Source organism: Anabrus simplex, chromosome 9 (genome assembly GCF_040414725.1).
Source record: "Anabrus simplex isolate iqAnaSimp1 chromosome 9, ASM4041472v1, whole genome shotgun sequence".
In the NCBI taxonomy this organism is placed as follows: domain Eukaryota; kingdom Metazoa; phylum Arthropoda; class Insecta; order Orthoptera; family Tettigoniidae; genus Anabrus; species Anabrus simplex.
The window spans coordinates 85,821,251-85,847,865 of NC_090273.1; the positions used below are offsets into that span (position 1 = coordinate 85,821,251).

Consider the following 26,615-nt stretch of genomic DNA (forward strand, 5'->3'; position numbering starts at 1 on the left):
TAACTTCTTTTAGTTGTGTTGGTTTTTGGGGCATAAATCTGTTTTTCAAATGATATTTTGAGGCCAATTTTATTTGCAATGTTTTGAAGTTCTGATATCTGGGTTTTTGGTTCTTTTATGTCCACTGCTAGTAATGCTAAATCGTCGGCAAAACCCAGGCAATTTGTTTTGATTTTTTTGGCCAATATTTTTGAGGGACATTTCCTAAACCATTCCCTCATTACCATTTCTAGAGCACAATTAAATAATAGTGGTGAGAGCCTATCTCCCTGCCGTAGTCCAGTTTTAATTTCAAATGACTGATGTTTCACCCCTAAACTTCACTTTTGATTTGGTGTTAATAAGAGTCAATTTTATCATGTTTATTAATTTGGGCTGTAGTCCAAGTTGTCTTAAAATCTTAAACAGAGATTCTCTATGGATGCAATTGTCAGTTTTCTTGAAATCTACAAATGCTATCACCATATCTCCGTTTCTTCTCCTGTTTTTTTTTTGCTAGGGGCTTTACGTCGCACCGACACAGATAGGTCTTATGGCGACGATGGGATAGGAAAGGCCTAGGAGTTGGAAGGAAGCGGCCGTGGCCTTAATTAAGGTACAGCCCCAGCATTTGCCTGGTGTGAAAATGGGAAACCACGGAAAACCATCTTCAGGGCTGCCGATAGTGGGATTCGAACCTACTATCTCCCGGATGCAAGCTCACAGCCGCGCGCCTCTACGCGCACGGCCAACTCGCCCGGTCTTCTCCTGTTATAGTCCATTATCAACTTAAAACTCATGATCTGATCAGGAGAGCTCCTCCAGGGTCTGAAACCTCCTTGATATTCTCCTAGTCCTTTCTCAAGCTGTAAACTTATCCTATTAAGGATGATTATCGAAAAGATTTTGTATGTTATGTCTAAGACCGAGATTCCCCTAAAGTTATTAGGGTCGGTTTTGTCTCCTTTTCTTATGCAGTGGGTGAATGAAGGCTGTTGTCCAGTGTTCTGGTAGTTCTTCTTTAATCCAGATAGAGACAAGTTTGTTGATGGAGGGTAATGTTTGCTGATCTTCCTGGATATTTCCAGATTTCTGCAAAGGTCTGATCTTCTCCTGGCGCTTTGTAGTTTTTTAATTTATTCAGTGATTGGTAGACTTTCTTTATTGTGGAAGGATTGATGTTCTCTGGTGGTGGTTTTATCGGGGTGTTGGTATCCAAATGAAAGAGTTCTGTAGGTTCCTCACAATTTAAAAGTTTGCTGAAATATTTAGCCACCGAGCTCGATAGCTGCAGTCGCTTAAGTGCAGCCAGTATCCAGTATTCGGGAGATAGTAGGTTCGAACCCCACTGTCGGCAGCCCTGAAAATGGTTTTCCGTGGTTTCCCATTTTCACACCATGCAAATGCTGGGGCTGTACCTTAATTAAGGCCACGGCCGCTTCCTTCCCCCTCCTAGCCCTTTCCTGTCCCATCGTCGCCGTAAGACCTATCTGTGTCGGTGCGATGTAAAGCAACTAACAAAAAAAAATATTTAGCCAGAATTTCTGCTTACCATTTTCATCCTTCATCAATAGGGTTGGGGGTTCATATTTTTGGAGCTGTTTTCTGAAGGTTTTGTAGTAGTCCCTTGATTGAGTTTTATTGAATTCTTCTTGTAGTAGTCCCTTGATTGAGTTTTATTGAATTCTTCTTCAATTAATTGCAGTGTGTCCTTATGATGCTGTCTTTTTATTCTTCTTAAGACTCGGGTAGTTTCTTTTCTCTGTTTTACTAGATTTTGATAGGATATTTCTAATTTTGGGGACTGATGTAATAGCCATGCCTGATGTTTTTCTCCATTGTTTCATCACATTCACTGTTCCACCATTGGTGATTTTTACGTGGTTTAATTGGAGCCAAGTCTTCTGAAATTTGTTTAAACTTGTGTACTAAGTATTCACGTTTATGTGTGATTTTTCTTTTTTCTTTTGCTTTCTGGTAATTTTCATTGTTATTTAGCTGGGTAGGATCTATTTTTCTTTTAGTTTTAGGAGCTTGCTTTGGTTGTCTCCTCTGGGGAGTGAGTTTAACTTAAATTTTAACTATGTAGTGATCTGAACCTGCGTCTATTCTTCAGAGGACTTTGACGTTATAGATCTCTTTGTGGTGGTATGTGTCCATGCAGATGTGATCCAGTTGCCATTCTCCTTTAGTGTAGTCAGCGAGTTAGGGTGTTTCGATGTTTTGAGTTTTTGAGATTTTCTCTTAAAACATGTAGATTTTGAGATTAACTTATAGTTTCTACACAGGTCAAGTATACTCTCTCCGTTTGTATTTGTTTTCTTGTGTGATGGCCATTTTCCGATGATGTCACGGTATTTTCTTTCTCTGCCTAGTTGAGCGTTGAAGTCGCCTATTAATAATTTTACATGGTGTTTGATTATTCAGTTCCCCCCCCCCGTTTGATTATTATCCATTCTCGAAACTCGATTCAAATGAATGAGGCAACCTAATAGTGAAAGCTTTCGAAATAATTGAATGAATAGTGATCCAAATTTTGTCATCAACTCATCAATCTCATCACATGGAAATTAAAATTACCTATCTCTATTCATTTACAGTAACTGTGTGGGTGGGATGATCAGTCTCTGATAAGCCTTCCGAAGATACTACGGACTCCACAGGTATGAATGAGTCATGCACTCAGATTGCATTACGTAATGTGCATAGATTAATATATTGCATCATGCACCCACGCAATTACGTGAAGCCCAATGCTAGTGTCGACTACTTGGCTCACCAAATTGATCAAGTCATAAATTAAAATTCAACTGAATTTTCTCTAAATGGCACGGTCGCTATAATTGAAACTATGTCACTAAATTACTTAAAAAAAAAGATTCCAGATTACTAGAGTTGGCAACACTGATGATGACGATGATGATATTTTGTGATAGCGGTTATTTCCCCAACCAAGAAAATGAATAAATGGTCAATACAAATCAATATGTGTTAAAAAAATTAAGGAAAATGTGGTGGTGGCAATTACTGTTTTAAGAAGAAGTACAACTGGGCAACCACCCACTATTAATACTGTACCCGATGCATTTACTGGACGTATTCCAAAATGGCGCCTACGGAAGGTAGAGACCAGCCAAGGCAAAGGAATGTGTAGCAGAGTGTCGATATTTATGTATGTAAGAAGGCCATGACTGATTTAAACCTACCACTATGAGGGCAATGTACAACAGAGTAGAATCGATCGGATTGTTTTAGAAAAAATAAGAAGGATCGAACGGATTATTATAAAAACTTACTTAAAAAATTGACTTCGTAACGAAAAGACGTGCTGAACATAGCTCTCAAGAATTAAGCAAGATTGATAGTTTCTAACGAGAATATTAAGTTGAGACGACGGTAATATTGAAGGAAACGAAGTGCTAAACCCTGAAATACGGTAAGGAGGATATAAACCCCGGAAATTCAGAAAAGTTCGTCCGGATACTTATACACTAATCGTCTTGAAGCAAAAGGTTGACCGAGACGCGAGAGCTGGAGATTGAACTACAAAAGGAGAAAATAATAGCAACGATATCGTAAATAAAGAGGCGATCATTGAAAAATTATACATCACAAAGGAAAATAAGCTAACTTTGAATATACGATTAGACGAAGCAAATAATCTTCTACTGGCCTCAAGGAATAAGAAAATATTTCTGCAGAGGAAGGCTAGCAAATATATGTCGTTGTTGCCGGGACAAAATCTCCTATGTGATAATATTTTTGGAGATATACTGACCCACAGCACATACATCAAGAAGAGCGAAAATGCCTTGACAATATGCACACAATATTGCACCTTAGATGACAGAACCTTACCGGCCAAAGTTCTAAGCTAAAATTTTTCACATAGGTTTCGTCCTGGCAACAACGATATACAGTTATCAACGATAAATACTAAGACTTCACAGAACCATGATGAATACATATGTTTCAGAATTGATGTATATTATCTACAGTATTCCTGAAGAAATGATGGCTTGCTAAATCGGCATAGACCAACCTGGAGAGAGATGTCGTCCTCGCAGTTAAAACCACCCGACCCAAGAGGAGGAGGTCACTCAACCCGAGCTACCAGAGATGAAGGACCAGTCCAATTCTCGATCCAAGGCCTGTGACCAGACCGTGGAGCAGTTGAAGAAGAGCAACTAAGGCCTGAGATATTGAATGGCGAGCTAAGTAATAATAATAATAAGTAGTATAATTTCTTATGTAAAGTATTACCAGTATATGCAATAGAACTGAATAGCCCAAGCATGAAATAATTGAGTGTGCAATTAATATAAGGAAGTGCAGTGTGAAACATTTAAGATGGTATTAACATATATTAAGTCAGTGTGAACTTAAGACGATATCTCGTGATATAATGGTTACGTATTTATATATTATCTTAACCAGAGGAGTGAGAATATGATTTTAAAAGTGACATAGTGTAACAGATATTTGCAAAGAATCCCGGTTAGCTAAAAAGATCCATGAATGATATAGAACCATCCGAACCCAGATTACGTCATAGAGGGACGCATGTTTTGAATTGTTTAATTTAAGTCACCATACTCTTTGCTGAATGATTATAATGGAAGAGTAGATACCGTATTTGGGGTTATGTGTTGAATTATATGATAAGTCGTGTTGTAAGAAATGAATTCTGCGCTAAAAGAATGTCACGTCTCGTTATATTTAATGAATATTGGAGGTTAAACGCGTTAATTGTAGATGTTGAATAAGTTAAATATAGGTTGAAATGAGGGTTATAGATGAAATAATGGAAGTGTATGTGATGTTTTAAGTGAAATATTGCGCAGATTAATAAGAAATGAGACGTATATGATATAAATAATGTGCGATATAAGGGCACAAGTAAAGCAACTACGGAAAGGAAATATGCCCCAGGGAAGAACTATAGCAAGGTATGGATAGTAAAATTATATATATTTAGATGAAGTTTGAGAGTGGTTTGACGGTAGTAACAACTGGTGATGGGTAGATTTATGCATGATTATGTCGTATTCTGAGTGAATGTTGATTGCATGGAAGATGAGACTAGTATGTAACCAGTATGATAATATAATATTGAGATATCGTAATGAAGACACTTGCATATATATATGATAAATGCTTATTGGCTGTGTGCATATTGAGCTGGAATACGTTACATAAGAAATTATCTAGCTAGAGTAGGGAAATAATATGAGATTTACATAGGATATCATCAATGTTTTTTTAATTTGAAATACTATAAGAGCGAATATTAAGCTAGGAGCCGTATTTTAAATGACAATCGGAGCAAGAAACTTAGTACGTCTTTCGATTCCTCATTTTCTTCACTTTATTCAACACCAACGAACTCAGATAATTTTTAATATAATTCAGATCACTGATATTAGAACTCAGGACACTTTTATTGAAATTCAGATCATTCCTACAATAATATGAATACTGTAATGGTAACATTTTTGATGATGGTGAATAGTTAACACCTCAAGTGATAGAATTATTTATTGAAATACTGAACTTTGACTGTGGTCAGAAGATTATTATATATTTGTGTACATAAATGGCCAGACTTAAGTTTTGATAGAAAGATGAAACAGAATTTGAATTCATTTCAGGAGTACTAAACCCAGAGTGTTGTGATATGCAAATTTAGATTAGAAATAAGCCAGCGCTGACTTAAAATAATTGATTCAGGAGTTAAAATACTTGTTTTATTAGGTTAATGACTGAAAGCTCACAAACTATTTTTGACATTTAACCATTTCTTTCGCGATTCTCAGTAATTTAATAAATATGTTCTTGATTATGTTTTATATAATTGAATGAGTTCTCATTTGTAGTGATAGACTGTAGTTGTATTTAGTGAATAAGGTACCCGATAAGCGGATATGTCTTAGGAAATGTGGATTAAAGTATACGTATGCGGAGTTCACAATTGAGCGTTGAATTACGGAATTTTGAACTGCGTAGGGTGTCACTATTTCTCTTTGGACGCACGTTAAACGGAATTATAGAAAAATTAACCATTTTTATGGAAACATGGATACCCTGAGACGTTTATCTGACTAGTTGGGAAAATAACTGTGGTCACCCTGACCCGAAGGGTGCAATACTAATAAGAGGGAAAAAATGGAAGGTGTTCGACACTTTGAAAAATGAAGGTACTGGTCAAAGAAACACAAGGGCCACAATGATCGTGAAAATGAAATAATACCTGGGCCTAGGAAACCTACTAATGTTAGGGTCGATAAAGAACAAGAGCTGACTACAGGAAGTTTGATTAGGATAGATGAAAGTTTTTTTAACTCATTCTATTTCACATTTATTATAAGCAAACATAAGCTTGTATTTTACACGACTCTTGGTTTAATTATCATTGGTCATGAGACCTAAAATTTCACATGAAATCTGAATCACAGTGGCATGGCTTTTCATTTTAAAACTCCAGAGATGCCAACCTTAGGTAGTTGTCCATAGTAGTATGGTTCCATGCCGATAAGGGATGTTTGAATTCAAAAAAAAAAAGAGAGAGAGAGAGAGGTGTGAAAGAAAATTCAGCGCAAACAACGCTATTATTGAGAGCGTATGGTATTGCCCGTTGATGCATCTAAACGCTTCCTACATTTTTTCGCATGGTGTGAACAATCATCACGTCCTCCATGTTAAATGGAAAAATCACTTGCACGTTTTACAAAACACATGTCTTGGTAAATTTTTGATGATCCTAAGCATAAAACTCTTCCAAATATTGTTTTCAGTAATACTAATTGCTGCAGATAGCTTTTGTCCAGGGCCACTCTGATCTTCACTGTTTTTACATTTACAAGAAACTGATTTATTTAATGATGGTCTTCATTGAAATAAATGCTTCTACTACACAATGTAAGTTTGCACAGAAGCACACAATAAAAGTAATAATCAATGCAAGCAACTCATAACTACATCAGAGGTAAAAGAACAGAAACCGAGTGCATATGCTGGAGATTTGCATTCAGTAAATATGTTATGCTACCTGTTAAAGTTTGTAGACAAATGACGCTATATCATAATTTTTTCTTCGGTATTCTTGACATTATGTGATGGCCAGATCTTGTCAGATAGACTTTTTGTCATAACTGGCTTCCTAAATATCTAGGTGTAACCTTGGATCGCACTTTATCATTCAAGCAAAATCTATTGAACTTATCTAAGAAACTGAAAACTCAAAACAATATTCATCAGAAACTATGCAAGACCATTTTATTTATTTTTAATTTATTTTTTTATTCAGGATCAACAACAGCATAATGCTGAATTACACAGATCCGAGGATCTACTGCAAGCACTCTACGATGTTCTGCCCTTGGTCTGGTTTATTCCAGTGCAGAGTATTGTTCTCCTGTATGGCTTAACAGTCCATATAATGGATATGTAGGTAGACAGCTGAACAACAGCATGCGCCTTATTTCAGGCAGAATCAGATTCCACACCCATTTATTGGCTCCTGCTTCTCACCGGAATAATGCCCCCTGATCTGCACAGATCGAATGCCCTCTTACGAGAGTAGCAAGAAAGAAAAAACCAAACAACCTACCGTTACTAGAAGACATCCCTGCACTCAGTATTCAAAGGCTGAAGTCACGCCATCCACCTTTGCATGATGCTGCTGGCATGGCTCGCAACAGCTTTAACACTGAAAGTTTGGGAAGACCACTGGAAATCTTCAATAGACTTGTCCCTTCACAACATGTTTTCCGGTGCGCAAATTGCTAGTGGATTTCATCTATCGTGCAGACAGCGAGTCATTCTTAACAGAGTTCATACAGGTCCTGGAGGATGCAGGGACTCACTCTATAAGTGGAACTGCTTAATGTCACCAGAATACGACTGTAGTGCCCCACGGCAAACCGTCCCTCACATCATCAACAGCTGGAAGCTGTAGCTGGGCTGATTTCTTGAGTCCATCAGAGACAGTATTAGAGTGGATGGAAGGCCTGGACATTCTGATTTGAAATTGTTTTTTTGTTATTGTATTATATTCAACTGTGTGTGTGTGTGCGTGCGTATATACATTTTATGCCATATGCTAAATAATAATAATTTTCATGAACTCCGTTTTTCAACAGGAAGCATCCAACATATTATAATTTTTCACGTTTGTGGGAGAAATTTAGAATCTATGAAGAGTAATTAGATTTTGTGACATCCATTATAAACGGTGCTGCTTCTGTATTGACGTAGTATATGTGAAAATTCATAGGTTGGCATCTCTGAAAAATCCCACGTGCATAGAATGCAGAAACTGTCCTCGTCTTTTATTTCTGTTGCTCCCTCTTCTGATGCTGACCTGTCATTGTGTCTATCCTGTCATTTTCATGTTCCTATCTTTATATTTACGACTCTGTCACTTGTCTGTTCCTTTCCATGATTAATATTCACCAAAGAAGTACTCACCCTTCTTCTTTCACTACGTAGTCCAGTCTAGGCAGAATTTGATCATTCTGGAGGGGACCAAAACGGAATCTCATACATCGTGACTGCAGAGCTGGTATTATCTTCGTTAAGTAATTGCAAATAATGCAAAATCTAACATTCTCTGTATATTTCTCTATGACTGAAACACAAAAAGAAACAAATCTTGATGATCTTCTCAGAAAGTATTACTTCTAGTAATTAAAAACAAAATGAAGTTAATTGTTGTATTGAAACTAATAATCTACTGATTTACAGTGCATAAGAAATAAAGTGGGAAAAACTGGAAAGAAAAGGACGTGGAAGGCAATCAAGGGAACTAGTGAAAGCAATATATAAGAATTGTTCCAGTTGTGTCCAGACTTCAGTGGGGAGGATGAAATTATAAAGGAAACAAAAGCAAAATATGGAGGGAATATGAAAATACTGTTGTTTGCAGATGACATAGTGATCTGGGGAGTCAACAATATAGAAGTACAAATCCAACTAGAGGCTTTAAATGAAAATACTGAGAAATGTGGTGCAAAAATCAGTGTGGAAAAGAGTAAAACAGTGGTGATGACAAGAGGAGAAAGAGAAGGAAAAGGAATTGTTAGTATCAGGGGACAAAGCCTTGAGGTTCTTGAATACTTCAAACATTTGAGAAGTGAAATAATGCAAGATGCAAGATTGGATAAGGAGATCAGCAGAAGGGTACAAGTGGGAAATACAGCGGAACCTCGATTCTCCCTTTTTGGAGGAACCACAAAAAAAAAAAAAAAAAAAAAAAACGTACAACACGGGAAAACGAAAAAGGCAGAAGGCATTCCGATCAGCAGACCAATGCTTTGCAAAAAGGCAAGTGAACTAGCGATCAGACTTCGTGTAAAAGATTTTAATGCTTCATCGGGCTGGCTAAACAAATTTAAGGTTAGACATGGTATCAGTAGTTATAATGTGTGTAGGGAAAGCAGAAGTGTTGATGCCAGGACTGTAAGATTGGAAAGAAAATCGTTTGAAAGAACTGACATCTCAATTCACTCTTAAGGACACTTTCAACGTGGACGAGACAGGCCTCCTTTTTTAATTTAATGCCTGGACGTACAATGGCATTCAAAAGGGAAAAATGTCATGGCGGGAAACAAAGCAAACAACGCCTAACCGTTCTGTTATATGCCACTAGTGACAGAAGTAAAAAACTGACTCCACTGACAATTGCCAAAATTTTCAAAGCTGCATTGTTTTAAAAATGTTGTAACACTTCCCACAAAATACACCAACAATAAGAAATCCTGGGCACTACGAAAGTTTTAGAAGAATGGCTTCAAAGCATGGACGCCACAATGGGAGCGAAAGGTCGTAAGATCTTATTATTCATGGATCGATGCCCAGCACATCCTCCTATTACTTCTTATGTGAAGAATATGATTGTGAAAATTTTTTCCTGCAAATTGTACGAGCAAGCTACAGCTGCTTGATCTTGGAGTGATACAAAACTTCAAGTTGCATTATTGTATCATCCAGGTGTAGCACGCTCTCAGATGTATAAACATTGGAAAGAAGGACGAAATGAAGATCAGCGTTACTGCTAAGATTTCTCTCATTTATTTCCTTTTTTTGTCTGTTTATTCATGTTCATGTAAAATGTTTGTCCTAGGACTTTGCAGAGTATAATGCATTAAGGGCCGTTTCACACTAGGTGACAGGAATCGGCTACCAGCCTCGCGTGCTCGAGAAACGTTATTTTAAATGGAGCTCTTCACACTGGGCTACTCTGTCTCGGCGACTGACCTAGAAGTAGTTCATTCCCGCTATGACAACCGAGGCAGATTTCGCAACCCCAACTGGCGACTGTGCACTGGGGTCTTCATATTCTTCAGCTGCATTCCGCTCAGAACTCCCTTCAGTGTCAATGTGCGTTTCATGTTCCTTCACGTTATGGACTCCGTTTCAAAATACTATAAACTGTACCAAATAAAATAAATTATAATCAATATGAATGATGCCCGGCTCCTAGGCTAAATGGTCAACCTACTGGCCTTCGGTTTAGAGAATCCCGTGTTCAATTTCCAGTGAGGCCATAAATTTTAACTGTGTAAGGTATGGTTCATGTTTGTCGCCAAACTCTCCTCTTCATATTCATACAACACATCACTCTACCAACCACTACAGAAACATGCATAGGGTTGGCGTCAGGAAGGGCATAAAACAGGGCCCGATTCACATGGGTAACATAGTTTGCACCCGCGACCCCACCACTGTGGGAAATGCGGTAAAAGAAATATATTCAGTATGATATATCGAGACAAGAGGACTGAATAAACACGGAAGATTTCATCATGAAAATTATACAACTATCTCGAACTTAAAATGTGAAGAATGTAGCAATAGAGTTGAGAAGAGATATGCATGGTCTCAAAGAATGACCATCTCAATTCAATTCCCTCAAAGTTAAGGCTAATTTTTTCTTTAGCCAGATTTGCTTTTTTCAGCTTGGTATCCATTCCCGTAATATCTTCTTTCACTATTTCGAAGAGTTCATCAAAAGTTTTCTTTGAAATCCTGAAGCAACTAATAAACTTGGTCATAACATAAATAATCGAATAATTTATTTTAAAAAAGTCTTTCCAAACGATCTTTCACACAGGATGTGAATGAAACCTATGGCGCTCTCTTTCCTTCTTTCTTTTCGACAATAACAAGAGGCAAGAAAATGATGAACACTGACAGTAGGCCGGGGAAGGTGGCTAAGTAGCGGGCTACCTGTTCGGCGACACGGAATTCATGAGCTACTCTGTAGCCGATTCTGGTCACCTAGTGTGAAGCAGCCCTGAAAGACATGATTCTCTGAGTTGCTGTTATAATAATCTTGTGCCTTCAAACAAATTAAAAACAGTAAATCAATATATACTATTTTCTTTTCTTCTGATAGGCAATGCATTACATCGCAGTGACATGACACCGTGTTTCAGAACTTACAGTTCGCAATCGTTTCTGAAAAGGTGGATTTGGAGGTAGTTCTGATGATGATTGTAATATCATCAATGATAATGACAATGCTCCTAATAATTATGGTGAATGGAGGAAATTGGAAGAGGACACATCATTCGATGATTACACAAATGTTAATGTAACCCTTGTCACTGGAGAAGCTATGACGATCTCCAAGATAGCTGAAAAAGCACAAAGGGATCTGAGTGAGGACTGTAATCATGACGACGATGATACCGAAGAGCTACAGCATACTGTACCGGTTACGACATGTACATGCTGTATTTTTTGACGAGCAATTGTACTTCATCATCACGCAAGACGTTCAGAGCGAACTTGGTTTGTTTACGTTCGGAGGAGCGAGCAGGCGAGCCGGTGACAGCTGTGTGTGTGACGTAGCTACAGGGACAAGATAGACTACCCGCCTGACACCACGTGTAGCCTGCATGGCCTGGTATGTTCTGGATATGAACGTCACCCCTTCGTGAACATTCAATTGAATTTTTTTTTAACTTCTCTAATAGTAATCGCAGCGACTTGAGCGATACGTCATTTTGAAAAGGATAACATAAACATCTCAAATTGTGAATGTCAAGAAAATCCGTCGAGGGATTCACAAGATAATCAACTTCAAAGAGATCACGTTATATGATGACATAGGAGCCTTGAACTGAATATAAGCTGAGCTCACTTGACCCTGATCAGACAGTCGTAGCTGGGAGGCCAGCCTGACTCTCCACACTACAGTGTTGTTGTTCGTCGGAGTGCTGACAGAGGCTATCTTCGAATATTCAAAGTCTTCATGTGGGACTTAAACTCCGATAGGCGTGTTGAACTTATAATTTGTGCGTGTCTTAAAATACAAAAAGTAACAAAGTCTTTATGATGGACACTGAGTCTATTAGTCGATATTGAACATAGAATTTTTGCACGTGTTGAAGATCAAATTAGGCCTATTCAGAGTCTTTGTAGTAGACTTGGATTGTATCCGTCAAGTTGAACTTATCATCTGTGCGCGTTTTTGAACTATGATTATGACAAGTCGTGTATTGGACTTAGGTGACAAAACTTATATTCTGTGCGCATGTAGAAACTTCTCAATATAACTTACTTTCGTTCTTGTGGAATTGAGTTTATTACCACGTTACCTGTGTGAAACTTAGTCTCTGAACAAACATTATTAATTACAATGTGACACTACTGCGATATACTAGGAACTGTGACATATCCTTTTACGTCTCAGTCAGCAGAACTTAATCTCTGTACAAACATGTCATTAATTACAATGTGACACTACTACGTTATACTATTAACTGTGACATTTTGTTAAATCTCAGTCAGCATAATTTCATTTATAAACAAGGGTGTTTATGAAAGTGTTCGAACTTTCACATGAATGTTAATGCAAGTGATTACCATAATTGTGTGCTAGGACACCAAAGTTTCACTCCGAACTCAAACTGTGTTCTTTATCTGATTCAAACCAAATAGTGTATTATTTCTTCTGAACAGTGTGTAAATTATTTGTGTGTGAATGACAGCAGTGTCTTTGATAAACTCTCGAACAGTCACCTATTTTATTTAATGTCAAGTGCGCCTAACAATGAACTGTGCTTTTCATTTCAACCTTATTTCTTCGTCAACATTTCTTTCAATGTCAAGTGGTACTTTATTTATTGGAAAATCACCACGAACTGTGCCAAGTGCGTGAACAATTTTCAGTTTCATTATTTCTATTCATGAACTGTGCTTTATTTTCTTCCAATCTCGATGCTACCCGCATCTTCATCTTTAGTGAACTTATAAATTCTATCTACGAGATTAAGAGTGAATTCGACTGCATATCCCAACCATATTGAATGAAACAGTGCTGTTAAACCAAAGTGTCGGGGGACTGTGTAAATTTGGACACTCGTGTAAGTTATGTGACGAGTGATTACCCCGCAACATCGTTGGAGATCGTCCAGAACGTCGAAAGTTCGAGAGTCAAACCCACATCAAACCGACCTGGGTGTTCGGGCCTTATCTCAACGTAATATTGGCAACTTGCAGAACGTGTTCCATTCCCGTTCAGCCTGGTGAGCTGGGAGCACAAGTCATCAAAAGGCGATGTTGAAGACAGCGATTATCAACAGTAAGGTGATGTGCACTTTAAAATGCATTTTCTGAATAAAAACTATTATTCAATCTATTTAAAAAATTTCTTGTAGATAGGACCCTGCCTCCTGTACCAGCCCTAGCTAGAAACCACCCAGTATTGCTCTGAGACCTACTTCGTGCTAACTTTAAAATTAATTCATAAAGTCGGGCTATTTTACTGGTACAATACTTCAGTAAACTTCTCACAACTTAAGGTAAATGTCAAGAGTGTTAGCACGACCAGGGATAAAATAAGTAAAGGACTACTTACGATTATCCCAATCAAAAGGCCGTCGCACACTGTGGAAGCTCTGGACACAAGAGGTCAAGCGAATCATCTTAAAATAAGTTTACTTAATTAATTGGCTGAAATAATAACTCAAAATAAATTGATCAAACCAAATTTAATTAGGAAAATAATTTAAAAAAAAATTTTCGACCTCAAACAAAATAACAAATGAATTACCACCGCACAATGAACGTGCACACCATTCAGAAGAATTAATTAAGGATATTAATTGAAAATAAATTATTTTAACACTGACTCAAATTGCCAGGATGAAGTAAATGTTTTGAAAATAAACAAACGTAGGGCAATTGGTGATTTAAAATTTTAAGACAACTATTTTGAAAGAAGCTTGAAAACTTTCCTAATGAAATTCTCGGTCACTCCAGGCCTGCATTTAAAATTAATCAAATCGAAGAAAAGGCATGCCTTCTGTTAATACCAAGAAATTATTCGAAACAAGGGCAAAAATCCATAATTAGGATAAATAACCAAATACTCACCAATGAACGGTAGCTTAAACCAAATGAATTAATCAAACTCAACGAAAAACTTTCCACACGCACAAACATCTACACCAAAAATCAGCAGAATAATGGTTTCCAATAATACGACGATACTTAAATGTCAATGTCAACACGGCATGGCCACGGTAAGTTTGCATTCTGTTACACAGATGTAACAGATGACGAGCACCGAAATCAAAACAAGCACTTGAAGTACCGAGGAAGTCATTAGAAGTCCTACATTAAAGTCGCACAGATTCTATTTTAGTAGCCCGACATTCGCTTGAAAATATTATAATTAAAAAAATAACTTGCTTTGGTGCACCAAACTAAAATTAATTGAAGTCAAGAAGGTAAACAAATGCCAACATGATCATTACAACACTGAAGCCTAAAACAAATATTATCATGTTACAAGATTTTTATGAAGACCTGTTTTAGGAAGTTAATTTCTTTTAAAAACACATGCCCAATTTCACATACGAATTTAAATATCTCCGCGTATTAACACAATTATCTAATCCATTCCTTGGTCGCTTAGTTCACTACAAAGATGGATGCACCTTACTTAGGAGGTCGAAGAAAACAAATATACAATTAAAAAAAAATTCAGAAGGATAACCAAATATTCAGGCCTATCGCCCAGATGGGCAATCCATCACCCATGGTCTAATTTCTCGACCATCTCCTCTTCTTGCATCTTGATTTACTAGTCTTCTTAAAGCACAATCAGTAGAGAATAGGTTCCTCCGTCTTCAGACTACAAATCAATAATCGGAACAACTGCTATCTGCATTGTCGACAGACTACGACAGAGAAAGCTTCACATCTAGCGCCCAGATAGCACCACAACTAGCTACCTCGCAGCTTAAATTCCAAGTCGACCGCTAGATAGCACACCATCATCAATTATAGAAGTCCATGGAATTCTGAAGTTTGAATACACGGTGGGCCAGACAAGAAAATAGACACATAACCAAATGCATCGTACCATCGCGAAGAATAATTTTAAATCCATTACAGCCTCCCCCCCGAAACCATCAACTTGGGGTGGGGTATAACAAGTAGTCATAGATAAAAACCATCTGTTGTCTCAAGAATATATGTAAGAAAAGTTCCATCTAGAATAATTTAACATAAACACTTCTCCAGGAGAGCAGAGGTACACTTGGGTGAGGTATAACAGGGATACATACCACACGCAGTTGTTTAGTGTTCAATTAAGTCCAGTTTTCACGCGCAATATCATCAGCACGCCAGTTTTCCTAGAAATGTGCAGATAATACCGAGGTTTCTAAGGTAATCGAACTTCGCATAATCACAATAAATTTTCAGAGGTACAACCAACACAATAAGACAGGTCTTACAATGTTTTAAACATAACAAAATTCTCTTTTGAAATTGATTCCGGGCTACAATAATAGGGGAAGACAAGACTTCATGAGTGATAACCAAATTACCACATAAATACCTCCCAAAAGAAAACACAAGAAGAAGAAAGAAAATAGAAAAATAATTAGGAAAACATAAGCCTCCACGAGAAGCAAGTCAGTGCAACAAACATTAGATAATTCTTTAAGTAACTTATCGCACTAATCACTTTATCATCAGTTTCCTCCAATCAGTACAGAATACAACTGCAAGAGGCATAAACAGAGTATCAAATCACTCACGCTAAATTACCACATCAAGCTAATAGTAGCGAATAAATCAATACATGAATAAAGATAAAATTTTAACAGTCATATCTGTGAAATCATAACCCCCCAATCAATAGATGATAAAGCCTTTCTTTTTAAATTTTCAAATCATTTCTTGGCTTAAATTAATATTCCATTCTCACAGCTTCAACTTCCATAGGCTTACTACACATATACTCGTTCCAAGCAGAAGGTGAAACAAGAAACAATAAATAGAAGAATCTGAATAACACTTTTGGAACAATAAGCAAAGCTAGCGTAGAAGATATGAAAGTTTAGAGCCAAGGGTAAAAGGTTAATTACAGTTGGAGACATATGTATAATTCAGATGTAGGGTACGCGTAAGGTGGGTCATCAACAACCGAACTATCACCAATTACCAGGCAATGAACACACAATATCAACACCTACACCGGGACAGAAAATGACCAGGAGAAACACCGGAGACCAACTAGCCTGAAATCACATAGTCCTACTACAAGCTCCCATATGCAGGTAGAGGATCGATGACTGCAATACCGACTGTACAAGGAGAATAATCCCATACTTATTCTTCTACATCACAGAACGATAAGTTACGATACCAACGACACTAATTCAGGAAAGGCTCCATTTTAAAAAAAATGCGCTAGACAGGCAGGTTAATCGAAATGAAAGTTAAGATCGTAGGATTAACAAGATGACTTCAGAAGAACGGGTTATGGCAGAGAATATAAGAAGATGAACCAAGAACCAGACGACAATCACCAAGGTACCAATTAGCTAATAATCATTCCCAAAAGAGTTGTAGATGCATAGATTAGTTCTATTTAAATCCCACTCGACACCAAGAAATCACCTCAAAGGTCATGTCCAACCTTCTCTTGATGTCCATCGAAAACTCCTCCAAACTAGATTACCACAACAACAATTCAACACCACTCTAATGATTACCAGTGCCGATGTATCAGCCACAAGGGTAAAGGACATACAAATCCTCGACAGCATCCCACCAATCACAGAGTGCCCACCCAATATCATTTCACAACAACCACAATAACACCATCATGACTTCAGAGGAACACAGTCACCTCTCAATGAAACCATAATGCCACCCCAACATAATTCCCAAAATCAAACCCATGATACCAAACTTCACCAATACTCAAGGATCAGAAACCATACCCTAAGGTCAAAAGGAGGTACACTCCTTAGGTCATGAATCCTCTAACCATCTCAACATCACCTCACAATAACGGACGGAAGAAGTAAAACTCTAAGTACATTACATGAACCTACAACTCAAATTAAACAACATTTTCAATAAAACAAGTCCCAATTTCCCCCAAAACCTCCTTAGGAAATGACGATAACAGCGATGAATTGGCAGGGTACCAGATCACCTTACAACGCGAAGTCCACACGAATATTCAATATTTCCATAGGATGAACTCACTTAACCCAACTTTCCTTACACTTCCCCTTTGAAGATGGCAAGAACACCTAACAGTAGAACATAGTTGACAGACCAGAACATAAAATAATTTTTCAACTGCCACAGGTTCAACTTTCCTCCACAACTACATCACCAAGTTGAATAAGAAGAAGGACAAGCAATCGATCCACAATTAATAATTATGTTTCAAATAATCTAGAACTAGATATCAAACAAGCAAAATCCAAGATAGAAATGGTAAACAATTCATAGCGAGGCAAAATAGGCCCGATCAGTTGGAGACCACTAGTACTATTAGATGAAGAGAGCTCAATAAGTTGTCATCACAACAGATCAACAATTAATGCCAAGCTATCAAACATCAGATCAAACAGCATAGAATTAGAGATAGCAGAAACTCAGGAGGGAACATAATCTAGAATCAGGTAACTAGCCTACTTCACAGAATCACCGATACAATTCATCCCACCATGGAACATCCAACCAATTTTAAAAAGGCAAATTAAATCCTTCGGTAGAAGAACCAACAGGGAAATAACGAGCAAGGACCCATACTACACATACCACAATTGTCCTTTGCAGAACCTCGGCGTTACCCGGTCTATAAATATGTGATGTCAAGATCACACTGTCGCTCCACAGCCAAACAGGTACCACCCCCAATATTCCCCAGGGGACGAGGTAAATAAAATATAAGTAGCGGAATAGAAGTCGAGTCGATGGAAATGCTCAAGAGTCCTTGAAGAAGACAGTTACACCTCAAATGGCCCCCATAAACCATCATTAGTAGGATTCCAGAACCGGCTAGAGGATTTGCTATTTAGTCCCATACCTAAGTATCAAATCCAATAACACCGCAAGATGACAACAACCATGTCAAGAGACATAAGAACCACTGAGAGGAAATGCCATTGAGTGGCAGGTAAACATAAAATGGGCTTTACAGAAAAAGGTTAAACACAAGAGGACCTCGGATCAATAGGCAATGAATGAAGAGAGGAAGGAAGGAACCAGATCACAAGAACCAGATACATAATTACCACGAGGGTGCACAATAACAACAATGCAAGGGACCGTCAGGCATGAGAAACATCAATCACCAAATAAGGTTTACCCCAGGATGAAAACAAACAGAAATAAAGAAAGGCCAGGTAAATTAATTAATACTCAACCAAGAAGATCACGATTACAGAAACTTGAAGTGGCTCAAACACCTGATGAATACCTCACAACCAAGGTAAGAGGGCTTCGACACATCAGAATAGCAGAACACATGCAAGCAATAATTAAGACAGGGAAAACCAGTAAAAACTCCAAGGTTTAGGTACAAGACCAACAAGTCATCCCAATCAGATACTGATCCACATGGCTCAACCATGATGATAACTGCCCAATAAACAGTTGACATATAGAGATAACCAAAACATCAACCAGGTCAGTAACGATAGTCATACAAGGTAGATGGTATTCATATCGAATTCCACACAAGGGCAAAAAAAAATATATCACTAATTGATTGTGACATAACCCATACTTGATCGCACAAGAGTGGATGCATATAACGGCACACATCAAGCTCACTACACATTAGAAGTAGGTAAATAAACCAAATTTAAGAAATAACCTAATAAGTCAGATAAGATTCATTAATTTCAGAATAAAACACACCAAAGCGCACAGCTACATCACTGATTAAATAAATTTTCAAGAAATCATGACGTGCACACCCGATCATCCAATATCAACAATCAAGGTACAGTTACCGACATGAAAATAACAGTGGTTAGAAAAAGGTAATAAGACCAAATAAATATATACCATCATCAATGTCAAGGTAACAGACCTCAACTAATAATAATGAAAGAGTGCCACATATCACAGCACACCATACCCACCTAACGTTTTACACAAGTAAACAGATATAGAAGGCCATGCTCAGAGATTAGGATGAATATTTTCTCGGGTGCTCCTTAGCTCCATAAGCATACCCCTTATTGGATGAAGAAGAGATGACACGATGAGTAGTAAAATTATTAGTCCTACACGAAACAGAGGGAGGAGGATACCTAGTGTGCCGGGACTCATCTCCATGTTTTACATCCTCGGCAAATGTACAGGCTTCCTCAAGTTCTCCAAAATTACTAGGACACTTAGTCAAAGATAAAAAGGACCGATATTGAGGAGTAATGCCTTTGATTACACAAGCTACCATCTCTTCTTCCGGTACCATGATTTTAAAAACCTCGCAATAAAATTTCAAATCCAAGACATAGGCCAATAGATTTTCATGCAAGAACTGCGTCCTATAACAATGTTTTGGAACCAGACTTTGCAACGCAAGGGACGGAATAAATCTTGCCAAGATCAACTCGTGAAATTCATTTACACTTAAATTACTGCTAATAGCCTTAGAAATTTCTCTTTTAAGAACACCTTGACAGTTGGGAAATAACACTCTAAAAATTCCCAGGGCATCCATGCAATACACATTAGCCGACTCAGATAACTCTACTAGAAACCGCAGGAATCTGATGGTTTCGTCAATGGAATCTACAGAAAAGGTCATTACATTTTTGAAAAGATCCTTAATAGAATTAGGAGCCGAACATGACCTAATCAACAAATTCTCAACCGCAGGACTAAGTCCGCAGCAATGAGATAAGGATGGATTATTGACGGTCTGAGAAGTAATTAACTCATTAGTGGCACCAAGGTTGTTACCTTCATTAGTTTCAATCTCATCACTTAATGATAACTGACCAACCTTCTTCATATTAATCATAAAATCGAGTTCAACCGAAACATTAATTACTGAAGTTAATAACGAAGTACATTGAGACATCAATTCACCTTCAGGTCCAAGAGAAATCAAATCTTGCACCCTGTTAATAAAGTGATTGGTACGAGCTTTTAATCTTCTCAATTGGTAATCTGATGGATTACACTCTTTTAACTGTTTTACAAACACTAATAATTCGTTAATAGAACTGGACATTGCCTGCACCGACTTACCCAAGTCGATGCTCATGTTACCTGGATCTACAGGGGAATCAAGGCAGGCCAGAAGCAAGTTAACATCGCCTTCCATAGAACCAGTGGACACCAAACCCCGAATATCGAGCTCGTACAACAGCTCACCCTTCCTCAGCATTCTTGGCAACAACACGGCACGTGCACTCATTTTGATATGAAACAGAAAACGCCAAGGTTAGCACTCCACACAAGCCTGTCTTTCCCTTCACAAGTTTAGTTAACTAGTCTCAATTGATTTATTATTTCAGCCAAGGTGATATCAACGGCCTGACAACATAGCCAACGGTTACAATAAACAAGAAAGAAAAATATGCTTCCACAAGATATCAGAACGTAGCTGTACAGAAAACTACACAATCTGATACCAACACAAATAATGAGAATAACAGAACGTAGTTGCAAAGGCAACCACGCTCTGCTACCAAACACACTCTCACAACTTAAGGTAAATGTCAAGAGTGTTAGCACGACCAGGGATAAAATAAGTAAAGGACTACTTACGATTATCCCAATCAAAAGGCCGTCGCACACTGTGGAAGCTCTGGACACAAGAGGTCAAGCGAATCATCTTAAAATAAGTTTACTTAATTAATTGGCTGAAATAATAACTCAAAATAAATTGATCAAACCAAATTTAATTAGGAAAATAATTTTTAAAAAAATTTTCGATCTCAAACAAAATAACAAATGAATTACCACCGCACAATGAACGTGCACACCATTCAGAAAAATTAATTAAGGATATTAATTGAAAATAAATTATTTTAACACTGACTCAAATTGCCAGGATGAAGTAAATGTTTTGAAAATAAACAAACGTAGGGCAATTGGTGATTTAAAATTTTAAGACAACTATTTTGAAAGAAGCTTGAAAACTTTCCTAATGAAATTCTCGGTCACTCCAGGCCTGCATTTAAAATTAATCAAATCGAAGAAAAGGCATGCCTTCTGTTAATACCAAGAAATTATTCGAAACAAGGGCAAAAATCCATAATTAGGATAAATAACCAAATACTCACCAATGAACGGTAGCTTAAACCAAATGAATTAATCAAACTCAACGAAAAACTTTCCACACGCACAAACATCTACACCAAAAATCAGCAGAATAATGGTTTCCAATAATACGACGATACTTAAATGTCAATGTCAACACGGCATGGCCACGGTAAGTTTGCATTCTGTTACACAGATGTAACAGATGACGAGCACCGAAATCAAAACAAGCACTTGAAGTACCGAGGAAGTCATTAGAAGTCCTACATTAAAGTCGCACAGATTCTATTTTAGTAGCCCGACATTCGCTTGAAAATATTATAATTAAAAAAATAACTTGCTTTGGTGCACCAAACTAAAATTAATTGAAGTCAAGAAGGTAAACAAATGCCAACATGATCATTACAACACTGAAGCCTAAAACAAATATTATCATGTTACAAGATTTTTATGAAGACCTGTTTTAGGAAGTTAATTTCTTTTAAAAACACATGCCCAATTTCACATACGAATTTAAATATCTCCGCGTATTAACACAATTATCTAATCCATTCCTTGGTCGCTTAGTTCACTACAAAGATGGATGCACCTTACTTAGGAGGTCGAAGAAAACAAATATACAATTAAAAAAAAATTCAGAAGGATAACCAAATATTCAGGCCTATCGCCCAGATGGGCAATCCATCACCCATGGTCTAATTTCTCGACCATCTCCTCTTCTTGCATCTTGATTTACTAGTCTTCTTAAAGCACAATCAGTAGAGAATAGGTTCCTCCGTCTTCAGACTACAAATCAATAATCGGAACAACTGCTATCTGCATTGTCGACAGACTACGACAGAGAAAGCTTCACATCTAGCGCCCAGATAGCACCACAACTAGCTACCTCGCAGCTTAAATTCCAAGTCGACCGCTAGATAGCACACCATCATCAATTATAGAAGTCCATGGAATTCTGAAGTTTGAATACACGGTGGGCCAGACAAGAAAATAGACACATAACCAAATGCATCGTACCATCGCGAAGAATAATTTTAAATCCATTACAAACTTTAATGCTGTCAATGCTCTATGGGCTATCAAACATTTTGTGATGCGCCATAACGTTTCTGAGGAAATAATGGCCGAATTGTACTGGTTTGAGAATACTGTTCACGCCGTGGCCGCGGCCAACAAAATTCCAACAGGATAACGGACTACTTTATTCCGTAAGTGACTCTTTTTCCTCTCTTGGTACTTTTTTAAATTATCTGGGTGCATTTCTTTTTTTGTTTATAATGTTTCATACCTTGGAATATATATAACTAAGCTTCAGAATTTCATTTAAGCATTTTTCACACTTATACGTTCCTTTTCCTTTGGTCCCCTGGAAAACTTATAAATGAAGTTTTACTGTAATATCATTGCTGCTTCTTTCTGTTCCTTCTGTTGTCTTTCCATGGTCTTTAGCATTTTGATTCTTCTCCCTTAACTTGCTCTTATGGTATTCCTACCACGATTTTGAAGTGTCAACAGATGGTAATGTTCCTCTTTTCTTCTTCCTCTGCACAGCATGAACATCTGCTTGTGTGGTCCGGCATATTCATTGTAATATTGCCTCAAATAGACACATTAATGTTAACATATTGTAAGCAACGCAGATGTTCAGTGCTGCATGAAGAAGAAATAACTGCAAACTACTTTAGAAAAGCTGGAGTGATTTATGCAGACGATGACATCAGAAATCTTATAAAGTGTTAGAAGACGCAGAAACAGAGGAAAACAGGAAGCGTTTGTGTGAAATGCTGGATGTGCCAACAAGTGTGAATCTTGCTGACTGCATCAACGTGGACTGTGACGTGTTAGTCTAGAAAAAAACACTAATGATGAAATTGTGATAGACGTTATGAACGATAGAAATGCACATGACAATGAGGTGAAAGAGGAAGATGGGCCTCAAAGTGTTTGACAACAGCATTCAACTCTTGTGCACGTAACAAACATGACACCGTCTTCAAGATTTTCTTTTGTCATGAAGTGATGTGCCTGAATATGTTTTAAATTCATGCGCAGTGGTTGGTGACCATCTTGAATGTTCTTTTGTGTCTGGGAATGTTCAGAAGATAACAGACTTTTTCAAAAACTAAAATCCACAACATAATTTACCGAAACAAAGTAAAAATTTACAAAAATCTTGCAATTACTGTATATCATTACCTCGTACACATACAGTATATCCTAATTTTCCTATCATATAATCAATATTAAGCTCTTTTTAATCTGCAAATTCAAACTGAATTAATGTAGATCATGCAACAGATATAACAACAGATGAATTCTTTAAGAATTGACTTATTTCACTATAACAAATTATTTTCTGAGGTCACCAAAATTTTTGTTATATTGGATTTTACTGTAGTATACTGGTATTTGTAGTGTTTTGAGGACCCTGATACCCCGTCACAAAATGTAATTAGTTTCTACACTTCAAAACCATGCAGAAAAAGAGACATCACTATAGGCAACAACTCTCTGCGTTTTCCATCTAGTAACCAGTCGAGAGAATCCACTATACTGGAGAAGTTCAAGATATATACAACCTTTACCTCCTGTTTAAACACACCATGGCAAACACAATGCTCTCTTACAGAGATAAATGTTATGACACAAAATAACTGAAAGGAGCTTACTTCGTCTCAGAGCATTTTGTGCATCATGAGTCATTGCATCTGCTTCATCAAGAATCACAAGTTTAAACCCGGAGGAAAATATTGTTCTTGTGCTGGCAAAGTTGAGAATACGACCCCGCACAATGCCAATTCCACGATCATCAGAAGCATTCAATTCCAGTACCTGTAAATAAAAAAAAAAAATTTTTAAAAAGGAATTGTTTGGTGCAATAAACAAGTACTGATAGGTGGAAATCCTTTCCTATTTCTAAATAAGCTGTGGAAATACATAGAAATCCTAACAATTTCAACAGGGACACTGGCTATCAATTAAGTAATACCTGGTTGCCAGCCATTAAGAATTTACATAGGTAGTTCCCTTCCCTGTCCTTTCACTATTGTTATTTCGTCTCGGTGTTTTCCAAATTCGTACGTTCCTCGGCGCCAGATGTGTCATTCCAGGCTTGTGTCTATATCATACACCTGTCATGTCATATGTTACGTACACACGTTATATGAACCGCTTAGTCTGATGGTTCGGTCAGCTTCCGCTTCGAACGCTAGTGTTGTGCCACGTCCTGGGAGCCATCTGGTGGCGAATGAATGTACCATTTCCACCTCTATTATAATGTCTAAATTTTAAAGAGTCCTTGTTTAGGAAGCCTTTCTTGTGGACAGTCGAGATTTCTTCTGAGGACGCAGGGCACAGTTCCCTGCGAAACGTAAATAATTTCACCTTATTTTCTTGACAAGGCATAAGCCCAAAAGCCTATACAGCATCATGTCTACATTAATAATAATAAAAGAATGATGAGATTAAATTAAGATTATTCGCAGCCTCGGTTCCACTTCTAGCTATTTCCTATCCCATCGTTGCCATAACACCTACCTGTGTCAGTGCGACGTAAAGAAAATTGTAAAAGAATAAAGTACAAGTAATGTTGTATATAAGGAAATCATTCAATAATAATATTTACCCCATTAACCATCATGTCTTGACGGGTTTCAGCTAGTAAATTATAAATAAATTAGAAATGGTTTCCTGCAGTTATATCAGTATTAGCTCATTCTATGAGAAAATGACATGAAAAAATGTTCAAAATAGCTTCCTACAAATATGGTAATTTTGTCATTGATGCTTTCACTGCCTATACTTATAGACATGATACTGTATAGGCTTTTGGGCTTATGCCGTGCCAATCAAGAAAATAAGGGGTAATTCTTTACGTTTCGCAGAGAACTGTGCTTCTGCGTCATCAGAAGAAATCTCGACTGTCCACTAGAAAGGCTTCTTAAACAATGTTTAAAGGCTAGAGCTGTTATGGTGTAATGGATACTGTTGAACATAATTTGGAACGAAAGAAGAAGTAGTGTACATTAGATATGTTTCTTACATGCAAAGTACATGTGTTGCTTTATTCTAACAATTTATTACAATATTACGTATAGAAGAAAAGGTAAAGGACTGGAAGAACTTTACTCAATAAACAATGTTTAAGAAGCCTTTCTTGTGGACAGTCGAGATTTCTTCTGATGACGCAGAGCACAGTTGTCTGCGAAACATAAAGAATTTCACTTTATTTTACTTGACGCGGCATAAGCCCAAAAGGCTATAGAGTATCATGTCTAAATATGGTAATTACTTGTAGCCTAGTTTCATTTCCAATATATCTTCTGCTCAAATATCAACTTTTTCGCTAATCATTACAGTAGACCTGGAGTGAACTCCACCACTGTCCGATCAAGTCCGGAATGCGAAAGGACTAGTTTTAGCTAAGTATGCAACCAGTTATAAAACGCCAACGCCTAGTGTTGGGCAGCAGTAACTAACCCGGTATCACCTGTTGGGAGGTGTTTGCACTTGGATTCCATGGGTGAGCTGCAGCACATAAAAAAACGACTGCTAAAATTAATGCTTGCCACCAATTAAGATGGTGAAAAACACACAATCTGAAGATTCTAAAACAATGGAAGAGCATCAAATGAAGAGAGTGCTCATGCTACATGTCGTGGCAGTCCAATGGACATGTATGAACCTGTCGAGTTCGTTGTTCCCAATGTGAAATTTGGCGGCCGAGGCATTAAGGTGAAATTCTGTTTCTTCATGGTTTTTTCTTGATCCACCAGTTTTAGTTCCTTGAACTACAAATACCGAAGCCCAAAAGCCATAACCAAGTGGTTTGTCCAAATGTTTGTGAACAAAATCAATTTGCCGGTCCAAAGCCCTGATCTAAACCCGCACTGGTTGAGGGCCTGACAACCTCAAAACAGCTACAGAACTGTTTGCTATGTTATAGGAGGAATGGAAGAAATACCTGCAGATATCAATCGAAATGTAATGGAAAGTATTTCACAAAGGGGTAAAGGCTAGAGCTATTATGGTGTAATGGATACTGTTGTACGTAATTTGGAACGAAAGAAGAAGCAATGTACATT

General features: G+C 37.5%; 1 protein-coding gene across 1 annotated transcript in view; it reads right to left on the bottom strand.

Moving 5' to 3' along the window:
• RfC3 (replication factor C subunit RfC3) overlaps positions 1–26,615 on the bottom strand; it is a 71,307-nt gene that overhangs the window by 34,092 nt on the left and 10,600 nt on the right. Inside the window, exons 4-5 of the mRNA XM_067153466.2 lie at positions 24,201–24,363; positions 8,449–8,608 (exon numbers count right to left, since the gene is read on the bottom strand). Of these exons, the coding sequence (XP_067009567.1) occupies positions 8,449–8,608; positions 24,201–24,363 (323 nt within the window). The remainder of the gene's footprint in view (positions 1–8,448; positions 8,609–24,200; positions 24,364–26,615) is intronic.